The sequence below is a fragment of the Protopterus annectens genome, chromosome 8.part0 (genome assembly GCF_019279795.1).
Source record: "Protopterus annectens isolate FY-2018-M chromosome 8.part0, PAN1.0, whole genome shotgun sequence".
NCBI lineage: Eukaryota > Metazoa > Chordata > Ceratodontiformes > Protopteridae > Protopterus > Protopterus annectens.
The window spans coordinates 1,411,996,400-1,412,014,510 of NC_056741.1; the positions used below are offsets into that span (position 1 = coordinate 1,411,996,400).

The 18,111-nt window shown below is 41.1% G+C and overlaps 1 protein-coding gene across 2 annotated transcripts in view; it reads left to right on the plus strand.

Moving 5' to 3' along the window:
* ARHGEF12 (Rho guanine nucleotide exchange factor 12) overlaps window positions 1–18,111 on the plus strand; it is a 3,716,336-nt gene that overhangs the window by 3,156,455 nt on the left and 541,770 nt on the right. For both annotated transcript variants that reach the window (XM_044081016.1, XM_044081015.1), the window contains one exon: window positions 14,672–14,932. In XM_044081016.1, the coding sequence (XP_043936951.1) occupies window positions 14,672–14,932 (261 nt within the window). The remainder of the gene's footprint in view (window positions 1–14,671; window positions 14,933–18,111) is intronic.

Genomic DNA, 18,111 nt, shown 5'->3' on the forward strand with positions numbered 1-18,111 from the left:
CCTCTTCAAAAGGATGTACTATTTGGGGCTAATGCTGAGGAAGTATTCCGGAAAATGGAGGAAAAGGCTAAATCAATGCAAACTGTGAAATAATTTCTGCAGGTTCAACCCCCATGTTTTAGTAGAAATTGGCCTTCCAAAAACTGGTCCTTTCCTGCCACAGACAGACCCCAAAGAGGCAGATACAGGCGCCCAAGGAGCAGAGGACAATCACAAGGATCATATAGAGGCAGACAATGGCAAGCTCCTACACAAAGAGGTGGTGAGGACAACTCGCAATCCTTCAGAAAGCAAACCCAATGACTTTCCCCTTTGCATGCCAACCAGGTCTCAAATGGCAGCCCCCTTAGGAGGAAAGCTGGCACTATTTTCAAAAAATTGGCATGTTGTCACAAAGGACAAATGGATCCTGGACATTATAAACAGAGGCTATAAATTCCATTTTCATACCCTTCCAAAAATGAGAGGCATGCCAAACCTGCCACACAATCAAAGGGCAGAGGCACAAAGGCAAGTTTCAGATCTCATAAACATGAAAGCTATTCAAGAGGTACCTACACACGAACAAGGTCAAGGTTTTTATTCCAGGCTATTTCTGGTGCCAAGGAAGGGAAAAGATTGGAGACCTATTTTGGATCTTTCCATCCTAAACACATTTCTACTCGTACCAAAATTCAAGATGCTCACTCTACAGCAACTTCTTCCCATGCTGGGCAAGGAGTCTTGGCTGGTAACATTGGACCTCAAGGAGGCATACCTGCATGTCTCAATCAGACAAAATTGCAGAAGATACCTCAGATTTCTTGCAGGTTCAACCCATTATCAATTCTCTGCATTGCCCTTTGGCTTATCTACTGCGCCCAGAGTATTCACGAAATGCCTGGCATCAGTAATTGCCTACTGCAGACTTCAAGGGATACAGATATACCCTTATTTGGACGACTGCCTGATCCAAGCGGACAGCAAGCACATTCTTCTGAAACATCTGGCTTATGTAATAATGTTATTAAACTCTCTGGGATACACAGTCAACAAAGAGAAATCAAGGCTAATACCCTCTCGGAAGATAATTTTCCTGGGTGCCAATTTGGGCACAAACACCCAGATGGCCTACCTCACGCCAGAGAAGCAGGGGCAACTAATTCAATAATTCAGAACACTGGCAAATTGCACCAGGCTGACTGCAAGGAAAATCCTGCAGGCTCTGGGATTCATGGCATCTTGCATCTTACTAATCCCATGTGCAAAGCTGCATATGAGAAAACTACAATGGTACCTGAAAAACATATGGTCTCAACACAGCCACAGTTTGGAAACAATAATACCACTAATTCCATGTCTGCAAAAGGAATTTCTGTGGTGGGCTCAAGCATGTCAAACAAACACAGGTATTCCATTCAGCAAGCCTCAAGCAAATCAAGTCATCACAACAGACGCCTCGGACTACGCCTGGGGGGCGCACATGACAGACCGGTGCATTCAGGGCAAATGGTCCCAAAAAGAAAAGCACCTTCACATCAATCAGAAAGAAATGCTAGCAGTAATAAATGCTATTATAGCTTTCAAGGACCTTCTACAACCAGGTCAACTATTGATAAGAACGGACAACACCACAGTTATGTGGTACATAAACAAACAGGGAGGAACACATTCTTATCCCCTATGCAGACTGGCCATGTCACTTTGGAACATGGCCATGGACTTACAGATGGAACTACAAGCACAGTACTTGCTAGGCAAGGAAAACACGCTGGCAGACAACCTAAGCAGGAATATCACAGATCCACATGAATGGAAATTGCATCCAAAAGTTTTTACTTAAATAATACAAAAATGGGGAAGGCCAGATATAGATCTCTTTGTCTCCCACAAGAATCATCAATTGTCAAAATTCTGCTCAAGGATCTTCCATCCAAAGGCCTGGAGAGTGGACGCTCTGTCCTTCAGTTGGACATCAATGACAGTTTATGCCTTCCCTCCTCTACCTCTGCTGCCCAAAGTTCTATTAAAGACCAAAGCAGACAGACCAAAGATGATCTTCATTGCTCCGGACTGGCCAAGGCAACACTGGTACCCACTCCTGAGGAGCCTGACGCATTCCCCACCATGGACCCTGCCTCTAATGCCTCTTCTTCTGACTCAGGACAGTTTCAAAACTCTTCACAGCCAGCTAAAATCACTCAATCTAGCCGCATGGAAGATTCCTTAGCATCACAAAAGGCCCTACTCTCCAAGGAGGTGCAGGATGTCAATTTGGAGGCCAGAAGGCCATAAACTAGAAAAGCTTATTCCGCAAAATGGAAACGTTTTTGTGTCTGGAATGAGAAAAAGAGCCAGGATCCTGGAAAACTGAATTTACCCCAAATACTACAATATTTGGCTGAACTGCTAAGCAGTGGACTTTCTTTCTCCTCCATCAAAATCCATGCATCAGCCATTTCTGCAGAATACAACACTGATCCACCTTTATTCTCTCACCCTCTCGTAAGGCAGTTCCTCAGAGGGGCTAAGAATTTAAGGCCTCCAAGAAAACAACCAATACCTGCTTGCGATCTTAATTTCATGCTGGAAAAACTGACCTTGCCTCCCATCAGATTTGCAATATTTGTCATGGAAAACAGCTTTCCTTCTGGCTATCACCTCAGCTCGTAGAGTTTCAGAACTACAGGCTCTCATGGCCGTCCAACCTTTTATCATCTTCCATCAGGACAGAGTTTCCTTACGAACCAACCCGTCCTTTATGCCTAAAGTGGTATCCAGGGTAGCTTTAAATCAGGCCATACATTTACCTACTTTTTATCCTAATCCTCAAAACAAAGGGGGGAGATTACTACATTCCTTGGACATCCACAGACAACTGCGTTATGATTTGGACAGAACAAAGCCTTTCAGAAAATCAGAACAGCTCTTTGTGGCCTATGTGGTAGGAGCTCAAGGGAAGCCAATTTCCAGACAGACAATCTCAAAATTGATAGCCCACTGCATACGCTTTTGCTATTCCTTTCATGGCAAAACGGTTCCTACAGGCATTAGGACTCATTCCACCAGGGCCACAGCCACCTCTGCAGCATTCCGCAGAGGAGTTCCTACCAAGGATATTTTGGAAGCAGCCACTTGGAGTTCTGTACATACCTTATCCAAGCACTACAACTTGCCATTATACTCAAAATCTAGAGCAGGCTTTGCCACTGCAGTCTTGCAGGGCATTTTGGCTCCTCCTAATTCCACCTAAGTGCCTACCACCCCTTTCTTAGCTTTGGTATTCTACCCATCTGTTATGACTGCAGCTGTATGCATGATGAACATAGTACAGTTTTGTACCTACCATAAATGTAGATGTTCGAGTGCTAATACAGCTGCAGTCCAGGTTTCCCTCCCTCCTTCCCCTCTTGGGACAGGCCTATAGGCTAGCACATCCTCATACAACCTGATTGGGGAATTCATTTATGATGTATTTGCTTGCAACTACTGTATTTTGATTATATTGCACTGCATGATTACACAAATTTATGTATTGCCTTCCTTCTGGGGGCACCTGACATCTGGGGCAAGAAAAACTGAAGAAAATGGCGTCGGCTGGTTCCTTTATACCCCTGTCACACTGACGTCAGGGAAGAAGCGACAACAACCGACGCCGGACCTAGACTTTGGAATTCGGCCGACCGAGGACCCGCCTGATGGCAGGAGAACCCATCTGTTATGACTGCAGCTGTATTAGCACTCGAACATCTACATTTATGGTAGGTACAAAACTGTACTTTTGAGTCCGAGTCCCTTAGGCCTTCGGCCTACATTTTGCTTTCCGACCTGTCGCCAGTCACCTTTTCTGCTGGAACTGGAACCGCTAAGCTGACGCTGGTGTCCGAGGCCTCCGTTTTGCATTCTGATAGCAAACTTCTTCCTTCGATTTATACTGCAACTTCGACGGTTGCCAGGCCTCCCGTGTCCTTCAGGCTTGCAAGTAAATCTTCCATTCGTAAGCCTGTGAAAAGGCAGGCTCCAGTTTCTTCTCATTCTCCTCAATCCCAAATGGGTAAAATGGCTAATGATTTGTTGACTCTTATTAGGGGTTCTCAGCCTCCTCCTACTAGGAGTAGGGATATTTCTCCTGAGGTTTTGTCCTGCTCAGGTTCTGATTCTTTCAGCATTTCTGCTGGTGAAGAGGAATTTTCTCAGGCTTATTCTTCTTTTGAGGATTCAGATGCAGAGGAGTCCATCTCTTCGGCCTCTCCTCCAGAAGATTTCTCTTTTGGTGATGCTTCAAATACCCTCAGGTTTTGGTGATACTTCAAATACCCTCAGGTTTTGGTGATACTTCAAATACCATCAGGGAACATTTTAATGGGGAAGTCAGGATTATCCCCAATCTAAGAAATGGATTAGGGAGTTTCTGGCTTTACCTCAGCATAAGCCTCTTGCTATTCCCCCTGTGTTGGAAGTTGTTGATGTTTTTCTGGAAAATTCCTTGACTCCAAATTTGGTTCCTCCTGCTCCCAGGAAACCTGACATGTACTACAGAGTCCCTGATTCTCATCTGTTTCTTTTCAGGAATCTGTTGGCGGATCCAGAGGTTATTACTCAGGGCCCTAAAGGAGTTAAGGCCACTGTTACCAGGAATCCTATTTCCTCTGACAGGGAGCCTAGGAACCTAGATAGGTGGGGTAAGAAGGTTTATACCTCTGCCACCCTAGCTATTAGGGCTACCAATTGTCTTTTTCATATGCTGAAGTACCAGCAGCACACCTTGGAGGCTATTAAGTCTAGGATAGCAAGTGTTCCTCTTTTGGCAGAGAGTAAAGACCTGCAGGATTTACTGAATTCTGCCAGTCTGGTCAATAAGCATTCTTTGCATTGTGGTTTTGACTTTCTTGAAGCCTCCAGCAGGGCTACGGCTACTGGATCTGTTGTTAGAAGGCGTGCTTGGCTCAGAGAACAGCCTCTTCCAGAACCTGTCAAGGCTAAGCTTTTGGATGTACCTTTGCATAAAAACAGTCTTTCTGGCAGCAAAGCAGAGGAGGTGCTTAAGAAGACGGAGGATAAGGCCAAGTCCATGCAAACTGTTAAGGATTTTCTGCAAGTTCAACCCCCTCGCTTTAGCAGGAATTACCCTTCCAAGAGTTGGACCTTTCCTGATACCAGCAGACAGAACCGTTCCAGGACTAGAGGTTACAAATCTTCTAGGGGTCAGGCGGCTACCCCTCAAAGGTCTAGACATTGGCAGGCTTCCACTTCTAAGGGGGGAAGCTCCAAGCCTGCATCTCAATCAAAACACACTCAATGACGTTTTACAACTTCTGCCTGTTCTTGCTTGCCGGGAGAGTCCTTTAGGGGGAAGGTTGGCCCTTTTTGCGGATGTCTGGGCCACTATCACAGATGACAAATGGGTGCTCAGAACGGTGTCCGTAGGACACAGGTTTTCTTTCCATACATTTTCAGCTCCCAAGGGATTCCCGGATGTTCCTCCAAACCAAAGGGCAGAAGTAGAAAAACAAATTTGTCTTTGTCTCATCTGGGAGCAATAGAATCAGTTCCTGCTCAGCAGGTACTCCACGGCTTTTATTCCCGGCTTTTCCTAGTTCCAAAAAAAGAAGGCAGTTGGCATTCTATCCTAGATCTTTCCATTCTGAACTCTTTTCTGGTAATTCCAAAGTTAAACATGCTCACTCTGCATCAGTTGGTATCACTTCTAGAAAAGGATTCTTGGCTGGTAACCTTGGATCTCATAGAGGCTTATCTGCACATCCCTATCAGGGAAAGTTGCAGGCAGTACCTTCAATTCAGATTACTGTCTGATTCAAGCAAGTTCTCAGGAACAGCTATTACAGGGTCTGGAATTCGTAAAGACTCTTCTCTCTTCCCTGGTTACACTCTCAACGAGGAAAAATTGAAAATGGTACCATCCAAGGAGATAACATTCCTGGGAGCGAGTCTGAACACAGCCGCCCAGATTATATATCTCACCCAGGAGAAGCAGGCAACACTTTCAGTTTACTTCAAGGACTTGGCAAGCCTGTCCCAGCTCCCTGCAAGGAAATACCTGCAAGCTCTGGGATTCATGGCATCTTGTATTCTCATGATTCAATATGCAAGACTGCATATGTGGAAATTGCAATGGTACCTCAAGAACATTTGGTGTCAACACACAGAGGACCCGGACATGATGATCCCTCTGCTTCCATCTCTGCAGATGGAGTTTCTATGGTGGGCAACATCCTGTCTGCAAAACAAAGGCATGCCTTTTCGGACAGCACCTGCCACTCAAGTTCTGACTACAGAAGCATCAGACTACACCTGGGGAGCACACCTGGATGGCAGATGCATACAGAGACGTTGGAATGCCCAGCAGATGTACTTGCACATAAATCTTAAAGGAGTTGATTGCAGTTCAGCAGGCCTTAATAGCTTTCACACATCTTCTTTCTCCAGGGACCTTGCTTGTCAGAACAGACAACACCACAGTCATGTGGTACATCAACAAGCAGGAATAGACTCACTCTTACCTCCTGTGCAGACAAAGCATGAATCTTTGGTACATGGCAGCATCCCTGGACCTGCATCTCCTAGCTCAGTTTCTTCCAGGAAGGCTCAATGTTTTGCCAGACCAGTTGAGCAGGCAAACCCTGGATCCTCACGAGTGGCAGCTGAACAGAGCAGTCTTTTACAGCATCATTCAACATTGGGGCATGCCTCAGGTACATCTTTTCTCCTCCCCAGACAACCATCTTCTATCTCTTTTCTGCACCTGACAGCATCACAGCAGAGCTTGGAAAGTGGATGTTCTGTCCTTCCCTTGGACGTTGGTATCAGTGTATGCCTTCCCTCCTTTTCCTCTTCTTCCCATAGTATTAGTGAAGATCAGGGACTAACGACCAAGGACTGTTCTCATAGCTCCGGAATGGCCCAGGCAGCATTGGTATCCACTGCTTCGCAGTCTCTCCCATTTTCCTCCTTGGCATCTTCCTCTGAAGCCAGATCTTGTGGTTCAGGAAAGGGGAAACATTCTGTATCTTCATCTTCAGTTGCTCCATTTGGCAGCATGGCTCATTGTATGACTCCTTCCCTTTCTTCCTCCCTTTCACAACAGGTGGATGACATGCTGAGGGAGGCCAAGAGGTCTAGCACTAGGAAGCCCTATGCTGGCAAATGGGAAAGGTTCTCTCACTGGATGCAGGTTAGATGAGTATATCCTTCTCAGCCTACCCTTACTCTGATCCTGGAATACCTGGCTGATTTGCTACAGGGTGGTCTTTTTTTCCTCTATCAAGATCCATGCTTCAGCCAGTTCTGCTCATTGTTCTCTTGAACAGCCCATTTTCTGTCATCCCCTGATGAAAATGTTTCTCAGAGGTGCTTGCAATTTAAAACCTCCCAGAAGAGCACCTACTCCACCCTGGGATCTTAATTTTGTTCTAGAGAAACTCACTATTCCTCCTTTTGAGCCAGCTGCCTCTGCAGATTTAAAGTTTCTCTCTTGAAAGACTGCTTTCCTCTTGGCTATAACTTCAGCAAGGAGGGTTTCGGAGCTGCAAGCATTGATGGCCGTGGAGCCTTTTCCTATTTTCCACGCAGATAGTCTCTCTGAGAACTAATCCCTCCTTTATGCCTAAGGTGGTTTCCAATTTGACTCTTAATCAGTCCATACACTTTCCTAATCCTCGAAATAAAGGTGAAAGGATCCTACATTCTCTTGTTGTGCACAGACAGCTCAGGTTTTATCTGGACAGGACTAAAGACCTTTGGAAAACTGCAGTGTTTGGTCAGTTTTGCCCCTGGAGCCCAGGGCAAGGCTATTTCTAAACAAAACCATTTCTAAGTGGATTGCACATTGCATTAATTTTTGTTATTCCTTTCATGGCAAAGCTCCGCCTCAAGGGGTTAGGACCCACTCAGCTAGAGTGGCTTCCACTTCTGCTGCTTTTCTAAGGGGTGTCCCTACTAAAGACATTTGGTGGTCTGTTCACACTTTCACAAAACATTATAATTTGCCTCCGTTTTCCAGAGCCAGGGCAGGGTTTGTCACTGCAGTGTTGAAGGGCATTCTCTCCAACTCTTGATGCTGTTGGTTCCTCCTCCCTTTTTTCTCTGGGCTTTGATAACCAACCCATTTGTTAGGACTGAAACAGTGAAACACTATGAACATAGTACAGTTGTGTACACTTACCATAAATGTAGATGTTCAAGTGTATTCCCTGTTGCAGTCCTGGTTTCCCTCCCTCCTTCCCCCTTTTTTGATCCTCTCCTATTCTCTTTTCCTGAGCTACAGGCTAAATTTATTTGCCAAATTTGTTTTTGGTTTAAGCTTTATCTTCTGGGGGCTCCTGACTGTTATGGGAAGAAAGACTGAGGAAGTGACGTCGGCTGCCTCCTTTTGTATTGGATGCCCTGACGTCCTTTACAACCAACAGACACCAACATCATTTTTTCTTACCTTTGGTATTCTGGCAGACCGAGGGCTACCGGGAGCTGGATAACCCATTTGTTAGGACTGCAACAGTGAATACACTCGAACATCTACATTTATGGTAAGTGTACACAACTGTACTTTCTTCATGTCGATTAAATCTTCACTTATCCTGTCCTTAAAACCTCTACTTGTTTTCCCTATATAAAATATACATTTTTGGCATTTAGCCAAATAAACCACATTTTTACTACTGTAATTATAGTGTCCTTTAATATAAATGCTACAGTTTAACTTAAAACGGTCTCCTGTTTCCAAAATATAAGGACAATAAGTGCACATACCACATTTAAAATTACCCAATGATCTATTTTCACACCTTCGCTCTACTTTGTTGCAACTCTCTAAAATATTTTTGAATTATCTGTCTTTCCTATATACAATATTTGGTGCTTTCTTTATTTTTTTGGCCATGTTTTGATCAAAATTTAAAATTTCCCAGTTATTCATAATAACCTAAGCCACTTTTTCAGAATCCAAATTGAATGTGGTTATAAAACTCAATCTTAGATCTTCTCTAGTCCTTCCATCCCTTTTACATATGGCAAAGAACCACTACCATATTCATGAAGGATTGGTTGATATATTCCTTCTTTTCGTTTATTAATAGCCTCCTCACTAATTTTATTTACAAATTCTTCAGGGTAGCCTCTCTTAAACATACTCAGAATGAATTTAACTTCTTCAGAAAAAAAAATCACTATATTTTGTGATCATCTTGGTGGCCCGTACCAATTGCCCTTTCACTATGGACTTCTTTTGGTGGTACAGGTGCCAACTACCGAATTCCAAATAAGAAGTGGAAAATGTGGGTTTCTGATAAATCACTTAAGTCAATTGTTTATTCTATAAATCAGTTCTCAGATCTACATCCAGATAGGTATTGTATTACTATAAGAATAAGTAAATTTAAAAAAATCTACTGTAATATTTATATAAGCCAAAAATTCATTTAATTGGGTCTCCGTACCCTTCCACACCAAAAAGACATCATCCAAAAATCTTGTGTAATATATGATTTGGTTCTGATAGTCACTTGCCATTATAAACTCTTGTTCCCATAAGGACATGATATAGTTGGCAAAAGTGGGGGCACATGCTGCCCACATTGCCTCCTGTCACCTGTTTATAATACTGTCCTTCAAAGTGCACATTATTGTTTTTTTAACACCACTTCCATCAGAATTGAATATTTATTGACTTGATCTTGATCATACATTCTGGTTTTTAATAACTGAGCCTCCCTCCAAAGTAACCCTTGCTCATGAGGTATCGTATTAAAAAGATTGCAAACATCTATAGTAACTAATATCATATAATTTCTAACTTCAGCTTTATTTAAATTGTCTAAAAAATGCCACGAATCCTTGCAAATATATGGAAATGCCATTAAACATTTTTGAAGTTGTATGTCCAAATATTTACTAATAAAACAGGTTTTGGAATGCTTACCATCAACAATGGGCCTACATTTTGTATTATCTAATCCCTTATGAATCTTAGGTATTCCAAAAATACTAGATACCATGGGGTATTCATTATTCATATAATAATATTCATCCTCATTAATTTGCTCCTGGAATACCATATCTTCCAGTAATAAGTCCAAACTTCTGTTAGTAATGTGCATTCCATTTATTGAACTTTCAACATAAACATATGTTCCATTTATCAGTAGAATATTCATACCGTTCAAGTAATCTCCCTTATCCTTAATAACTATACCATTGCCCTTATCGGGTTTCATTATTCGAATATTCCTGTCTTTTGCTAGATCAAATAATGTTTGTTCTTCATTGCTCAAATTGGCATCATATTTACAACTTGATTTATTATAGGCTCTTCTTATATCTCTCCCACAACTTTTTTCATATACTCCTCGTATCAGATTATTGGTAGGTGGATTAAAAACACTTGGCTTTTTTAACCTAAACCCAGTATTTTCACTATTATTTTCATTTGTATTGTTGAACCAAACCTTCAGATTTAGTTTGTGTGTACAACTTTAAGTCAATTAAAATGTCAGCTATGTTTCCCTTTCTACATAAATTGTGATGCAAGTGGTGTTAAAAAACAATTATGTGCACTTTGAAGGACAGCATTATAAACAGGTGACAGGAGTAGTCGTGTACCAACATTTTTGCCAGCTATGTCACGTCTTTTTGGGAGCAAGGGTTTATAATGGCAAGTGACTATCAGAATCAAATCATACATTACACAAGATTTTTGGATGATGTCTTTTTGGTGTGGAAGGGCACAGAGACCCAATTAAATGAATTTTTGGCTTGTATAAATACTACTGTAGATTTTTTAAAATTTACTTATTCTTATAGTAAAACAAAAATTTCCTGTCTGGATGTAGATCTGAGAACTGATTTAGAAAATAAGCAACTGACTTCAGTGATTTATCGGAAATCCACGTTTTCCAATTTGGAATTCGATAGTTGGCACCCGTACCATCAAGAGAGGTCCATAGTGAAATGGCAAATGGTACAGTCAGCCAGGATGATCACAAAAGATAGTGATATTTTTGAAGAAGTTAAATTCATTCTGTCTATGTTTGTTAAGAGAGGCTACCCCGAATAATTTCTGAATAAAATTATTGAGGAGGTTATTAATAAATGAAAACAAGGACTATATCAACCAATCCTTCGTGGAAATGGTAGTGGTTCATTGTCCATATGTAAAAGGGATGGAAGGACTAGAGAAGACCTAAGATTGAGTTTTATAACCACATTCAATTTGGATTCCAAAAAAGTGGCTGAAGTTATTATGAATAATTGGGAAATTTTAAATTTTGATCAAAACATGGCCCAAAAATTTGGGACAGCACCAAATATTGTATATAGGAAAGAAAGATCATTCAAAAAACATTTTAGAGAGTTGCAACATAGGGCGAAGGTGTGAAAATACATTATTGGGTAATTTTAAATGTGGTTTGTGCACTTATTGTCCTTATACTTTGGAAACAGGAGACTGTTTTAAGTTAAATGGTAGAAGCATTTTTATTAGAGGACACTATAATTGCAGTAGTAAAATGTGGTTTATTTGGCTAAATGCCAAAAATGTATATTTTATATAGGGAAAACAAGAAGACGTTTTAAGGACAGGATAAGTGAACATTTAATGGACATGAAAAACTGCAGATTGACTAATGCTTTGGATAGACATAAACAAGAATTTATTTATTTTATTTTACATTTGTTAGCCAGGATAGTCCGACTGGATATATGTCCATTTTCAGCGGAGGCTCGGGGAGAAAAGCTCCAAGATAATAATACACATTGAACATTTAGTAAATGCTAGTTTCAAGCAGATTATAGTCATAAACAGTACCAGCATTTAGCACATATAGTACTAACTTATTATAAAACACTTTACAAAACATAACATTATTTTCAAAGTTATATATACATAACATTATAACTTTAAGTTTTTAGTTTTGCAACAATTGGTTAAGGACATGCAAGGTAAAATGTTGGATGTACACCTGGATGTATGTGAACTTAAATGGCATTTGCGTTTGAACGCAACTCAGTTTCCATGTATTATTGAGAATGTAAGTATAACCAGTGTTTTAAAATACAAAAATTTAGTAAATTAAAGCTTTAATATTTTAGTGTGCAAGTTAGGTGTGTGTGTGTGTGTGTGTGTGTGTGTGTGTGTGTGTGTGTATATATATATATATATATATATATACATATATAATATATACATATACACACGCACAGTTTTATATATATTATTTTTAGAATTTTGTTTGTTGAGAATATTTTTATTATAATGAATTGTAGCAATTTGGAATGTGTTCATTGATTAAATGGGTGGAGTATTGTATTTAATGGCTGGGATGGATGAAAAAGTTGTTCTGAGGAAGTCCCGGATTGGTGGGAAGAAAGTGCTTAACCTGATATCTGACAGTTTTGTGTGTATTGTGGAATAAAGAGTTGAATTTCCTTGCTGCAGTGCTTTATTCCACTCAGTTCAATTGTTTTGGTCTACGTGGTTACTTAAAACGTTTTCTAGTTGGTTCCAAAAAAATAACCAGCACCCATTCAGGGCTAGTGTTTCTCTGATTCTACATTATTTGTGTGGCTACTCTCCTATGACATGTTTTACTCTTCAGTCATGATTCATTTGTCAGCCATTTCAGTTTGTCTTCACAAGGATCCCCCTCTTTCTATGTAATATGTTAAAATGTTTTTGAAAGGGGTGTTGCATATGAACCTCCTAGAAAACAAGTGGCTACTCCTTTGGATCTTGAGTGTTAGAAAAACTAAGTCTTGTTCCATCTGAACCATCTCATCAGGCTAATTTGAGGTTCTTGACATGTAAAAGTGTTTTGTGTTGCTCTGACCTCTGCAAGGAGTGTGTCCAAGTTGCAAACTGGTATTGTGCGTTATCCTTGTTTTTTAAATAACTGTTACTTTAATTATGCCTGAAATAGTAACTGACTTTATCTTAGGCCAAGCTGCCTATGTCTCTGTCTTCTTTCCGAAACCTAAAAATGAGAGAGAAGGAATACTCCATTCCTTGGATGTCCACAGACGACTCTGGTAGTCTGTTGACAGAACAAAATCTGTCAACTTTTGATCAGTTGTTCATTCTTTGTTGTTTGTCTTTTGGCTTTTCCCGGTTAGAGGTCACCACAGCGGAACTCTGGTCTGCTAATGATTGGCAGTAGAGTTTCACGAACGCCGAGGTGCCAGCTTGACGTTCAGCCTTCAACGAAGGCATGCCCATTTACACATGTCTTTTGAATGCCCACCCAGCTGCGGGGAGGACATGCAGACTCCACACAGAAGGCACTCCCTGCCACCAGCCAAGAATCGAACGGGAGAACCTCTTGCTGTGAGGCAACAATGCTACCGCTGCACCACCGTGGATTGTTCATTCTTTGTAAAGGTAAGAAAAAAGGACAACCTTTGTCAAAGCAGTCTTTTTCAATGTCTCATGCTATTACCTTTTTGTTATACCCACTACAACTAAACTATTCCAGGCAAGGTCAAGGCTCATTCTACCTGGACCCTGGCTTCATCTGTGGCTTCTTTGAAAGAGTCTGGTTCTAGAAGTATTCTAGAAGCAGCAAACTGGTCCTCTGTGCACTCTTTAGAAATCACTTATAAACTAGGTTTCTTCTCAAAGTCTAGGACAGGCTTTGTTAGCACCACTCTGTAGAAGCTCCAAGATCCTTATCCTTCCTCCTCCCAGTCATGTTAAGCTATGGTGATGTACGCATATTGCTTAGGCTACTGTAGCAGAGATCCATCTGTAGAACATAGTACAGATGTGTAAGCAATCTTAACATAACTGTAGAAGTGTGAATGATAAATACTGCAGTTAACTGCTCTCTCCTTCCACCCCCTTATTTTAGTATGTTCTTTATGCCAGGGTATAGGTATATATTATTATTTTCCTAGCATTGTCCTTTTCAGCATTGTAGCCTTCTCCTTTTTGGTGGCAAGAAAGCACCAAAGGGATTTGCACCCATTTCTATCTTTAGTCAGCTCACTTCCAGCTGACTAATGGTTTGGGCACATGGAAGGTGCCCGGAAGCTATGAAAGCCACACCAGATCTTGCATTCTTAGCAGGCTATAACCCATGTGACAGGGTTAGCCACCCAGCAGTGTAAACCATGGCTGTAGATAATTGTCACTGTTGTAGTGACACCCTGACCCCATGTGCAAAAGTTGGAAAAGGGGGTTGTGGATGATTGGATGGAGCTTGGGCTAATGCAACAGTGATCATTGGAACATAAATCCTAATGGTAAGTTTACTTACAAAACTGTACTTTCTCTTGTCATTTGAACTGCAACATGGCTGCTGGGAGTTTCCTTGTGTTGGGAATACTGTATGAATCATAGCTTGAACAGCAGTGGGGAATAAATTCCCCAGATGTTTTTAGCCTCCCCCTCTCTGTTGGCAGGAATGCACTGAAGGGTTTGATGCCTAAATCTGTATTTTAGTTAGCTCAGCTGAATCATAACTTGAACAGTATTGGAAAATAAATTCTCCAGACTGTTTTTAACCTTTTTTATGTTAAGCTGCCCATGGTGCTTTTATGTACATGTAGTGTTTTCTGGGGTAACACAAGTTCCACGATTAGTGCTAAACTATTGGTGTGAAAAAAGAAATAAAAAGTTCAGGTTTCTGTAGAAAAGTTAGTATTCTTTAAAATAAACTGTCTTGTCCTTTTTCTTGTTGGGCAGAAAAAGAATCTGAGTCAGAATCACCAGTAATGCAGAGAGTTCAACCTGCCTTATCAGCAGGTGTAGAAGTATGTGAAGAGGCGCAACTTGAGAAAGAAGAAAAACCCTTGGAAGACCTCCATTTCATGGAGAAAAAATGTATACAAGAGGGAATGCACCAGCTGAAGACCGAAGTGGAGCCAGATTCTGAGCTTCAGAATGAAAGTAAAGACCACCCATGCAGCATTAGGCAACACTGGGCAATAGACGCACTACAAAACTGTAAGTCTGCACACTCAAAGCACCACTTTGTAAAATATGGCCACATTAATTTGAAACATCTTAGGCTTGTTATCAGCAAAATGATTTTTCTGCTTAACTGCATGCCTTTACTTACCATATATGTTGTGCTGGGCATTGTGACCTTATATACAATTAATTGAATACTGAATCATCTTTTTATCCTGCTTTTTGTTCATTTTGTAGTTTATTAAAGCAGATGTGTGTATGTGTCCAAATGAAATGATAAAAAAACGTGTTTTCTTTTAACTAGCAATTCCTGCATCATTCTAGTTTTAGTAGTGCTGCGTTTGTCTCCTGTGTTCTTTCTGCCTGTTAAGGTTTTCTGCCATCGAGTATGCATGCTTGCTTTCCCATTGTGTACATTTTTGCTTCTTTTTATTATTTTTTTAATCCTGTTTGAGCTAGAAGGCTTGAGTCTCTACTTTTATTCTTCCTTTCATCTCTCTCTCCGGCCCTCTTTTCTTCTCATTTAACTTTTCTACCATTTAGTTTTTGTGCTTCCTTCTCTTTTGCTGATCAGACTGGGAAGAGTAAAGATTTGACCTTCTCTAGTGACATGTCTTAATGCTTTGGCTTTTTTTTTTTGTGTGTTTGATATTCTGTGAGGATACTCCTAGCAGTAGGGAGAGAAAGGTGTATCCCAGATGACTAAAGAATAAATATTCTAGTGCCAGAGTGCAAGAATAAAGGGGGCAATGACAATTGTGGACAGTACAGAGGTATCCAGAGTCCTGTTCTAAACACTTCTAATTCAGATCAGGATATAGCACAATTGACCTGATGTTTGCAGTGAGAAAGGTAATGGAGAAGAAGCTAGAGTTGAGGAGAGAGTCCAACTTGACCATCCTAGACTTGGAGAAAGCATATGACAAGATCCTAAGAAAGATGATTTGGGCTATCCTGCAATTGTTGAAGACCCTGAAATGTTGGTAGAATTAGTGCAGGTTATATGTAAGCTCCCCACAGCACAAGTATGAACAGTGTTCTGACTCATACAGGGTTTCCCAGTGGGAGTTGTTGCATCAGGGTACAGCTGTGAACTCACTGCTTTTCATACTGGTGAAGAATTACATTAGCAAATAGGTCAGAGGGGACAGATCAACAAAGCTACTGTACACGGACGATGAGGCATTACAAGCAGACTAAATAGGAGCATCAGAAAATGCTAGGGAAATGGTGTGCAAAACTGAAGGCACAGGGGGAAGAAACCAAGTACAGGCTAAATAGTCATCATGCAGCAAATGGAGGAAATCAGAAGAAACTGAAAATTGAGCAACAAGGGAAAAGACTGGTAAAGGCTAACAGCTTCAGGTGTCTGTAAGGTTATGGTACTGGTTCGGAGGGCTGTGATGCTGAAGGAGTTGGGATCAGTTTAACGCTTCACAGAGATGATGATTTGGCTTTACTTCAGAGAAGGCCAGAGATGCTGTTTTGACCTCTGCTCCCTTCACTTTGCTCCTCCGCCCTTATCCATAATCAAAAGATTTCAACTTCTCAATTTTTGTATTATATTTTTAGTCTGTTTCTATATATCCTTAGCTGCTGTAGTAGAATCGTTTTCAATCCCTACAGTAAAGTACTTAATTTTATTATGTCCCCATAGATATGGGAATTGCAGAGCCATTGTACTTGTGGTACATAATTTACTGCTATAGCTCTAGTCGAGTCTTCATTTATTTTATATTGTGAATATATTTGAAACTGTCTCAAAAGTTTTCCACATCAGTGACATATCTTTTTCTGGATTTATCAAGTGCAAAATAAATTCTGTGAATAAAAACTTTTTTTTTTTTTTTATTTACCATTCCATTTATAACCTTGAATTTGTGAATGCTTTATTTTCTTTGCCAGTGGTTCTAATTATAAATCAAATAATGGGAAAAAGAGGATCCCTTTGCCTCGTTCCTCTGTTTAGACACATGTTGGAAAGGAACCTTCCCACCTATTATTCTATCAGGGAATGGAAATACTACCATACTCATAAAATGTTAGCTCTTGTTATAGAAAGTCTCACCCAAAATAGTGGAGATGTTCTTCGTGTTTCACTGTTGCAGTCATCACATTTAGGTTATCTTGCCAGGGGTAGCCATCAGTTGGCTCGAATACCAGAGGCTTAGTATTTCTGTGTCAGTCACTCCAGGACTGACATCAGGTCATCAGTGGTATAAAATCAGACAAGCCGACACCATTACATTAGTCTTTCTTACCAAGGAGCCCGAAGCAGAAGTAGTTTGCATGAGTGCTGGTCAGCCGCTACCTGAGTTTTCATTTCCGAATTGAAGTTGAAGTCTTCTAAAGCAAAGTACCCTGTTGGGGATCCTTTTTTCTTTCTCTGATGTCAGAAAAAGTCATCAATTGTCTCGCCTGTGGAAAGCAAATACCACACCGAGACTTCCATTCTTACTGCGTCACCTGTTTAAGCCCAGACCATGACATCCCTCGCTGTCGCTTTTGTGCTTTGTTCAGCGCCTGAAGTATATGTTGTTGGACCCTTATTGTAGCTAGATATTTTCGCTCTCAGTCCTCGAATTCTGATATGGGTTCGGTAAGCCATCCAACTACCAATCTTCCAAAAAAACGTAAGGATAAAGAAAAAGACAGTCCGCACAGGTCCAAAACTGCCGACGACACTTGCGTTAAACTAGTTGTCAGTTCACCAGTCCTCAGTGAGGCGCTTTCACAACCCCTGATGCCTGCTTCTGTGGATTTGCAGGTCGCTACCGAGACCCTTTCGAAGTCCGGTATGCCGCAAGACTCTTCTTCGACTAAGGATCCTGTGGACATCTCTACCTTGGCTGGGTCTGGAGCAGGCAATGGCTTTTGAGGAAGTACTTTGCACTACCGATACTCAACACAAACCGATGACTTCTTTCACGTCTTCAGTTCTTTCTAAAACTACTGACTTTCTAAAGCCCAGGGTATGAACAATGCCCAAAAAAATTGACAACCTAAGCTCAGGCACCTGCTTCCTTGCCTCAGTCTCAAATGCTTAAAATGGCAGAAGACCTCATTATGCTTATTAAAGGAAGCCAGGCTACCCCTTCCAAAAGAAAAAGATACTTGTCCCCAGTAGTTTTATCTGAACAGGAGTCCAGTGACTCTGATGCTTCTGAATATGAAGACATGCAACCCCTCTCTGCTTATGAGGATTCTGATGC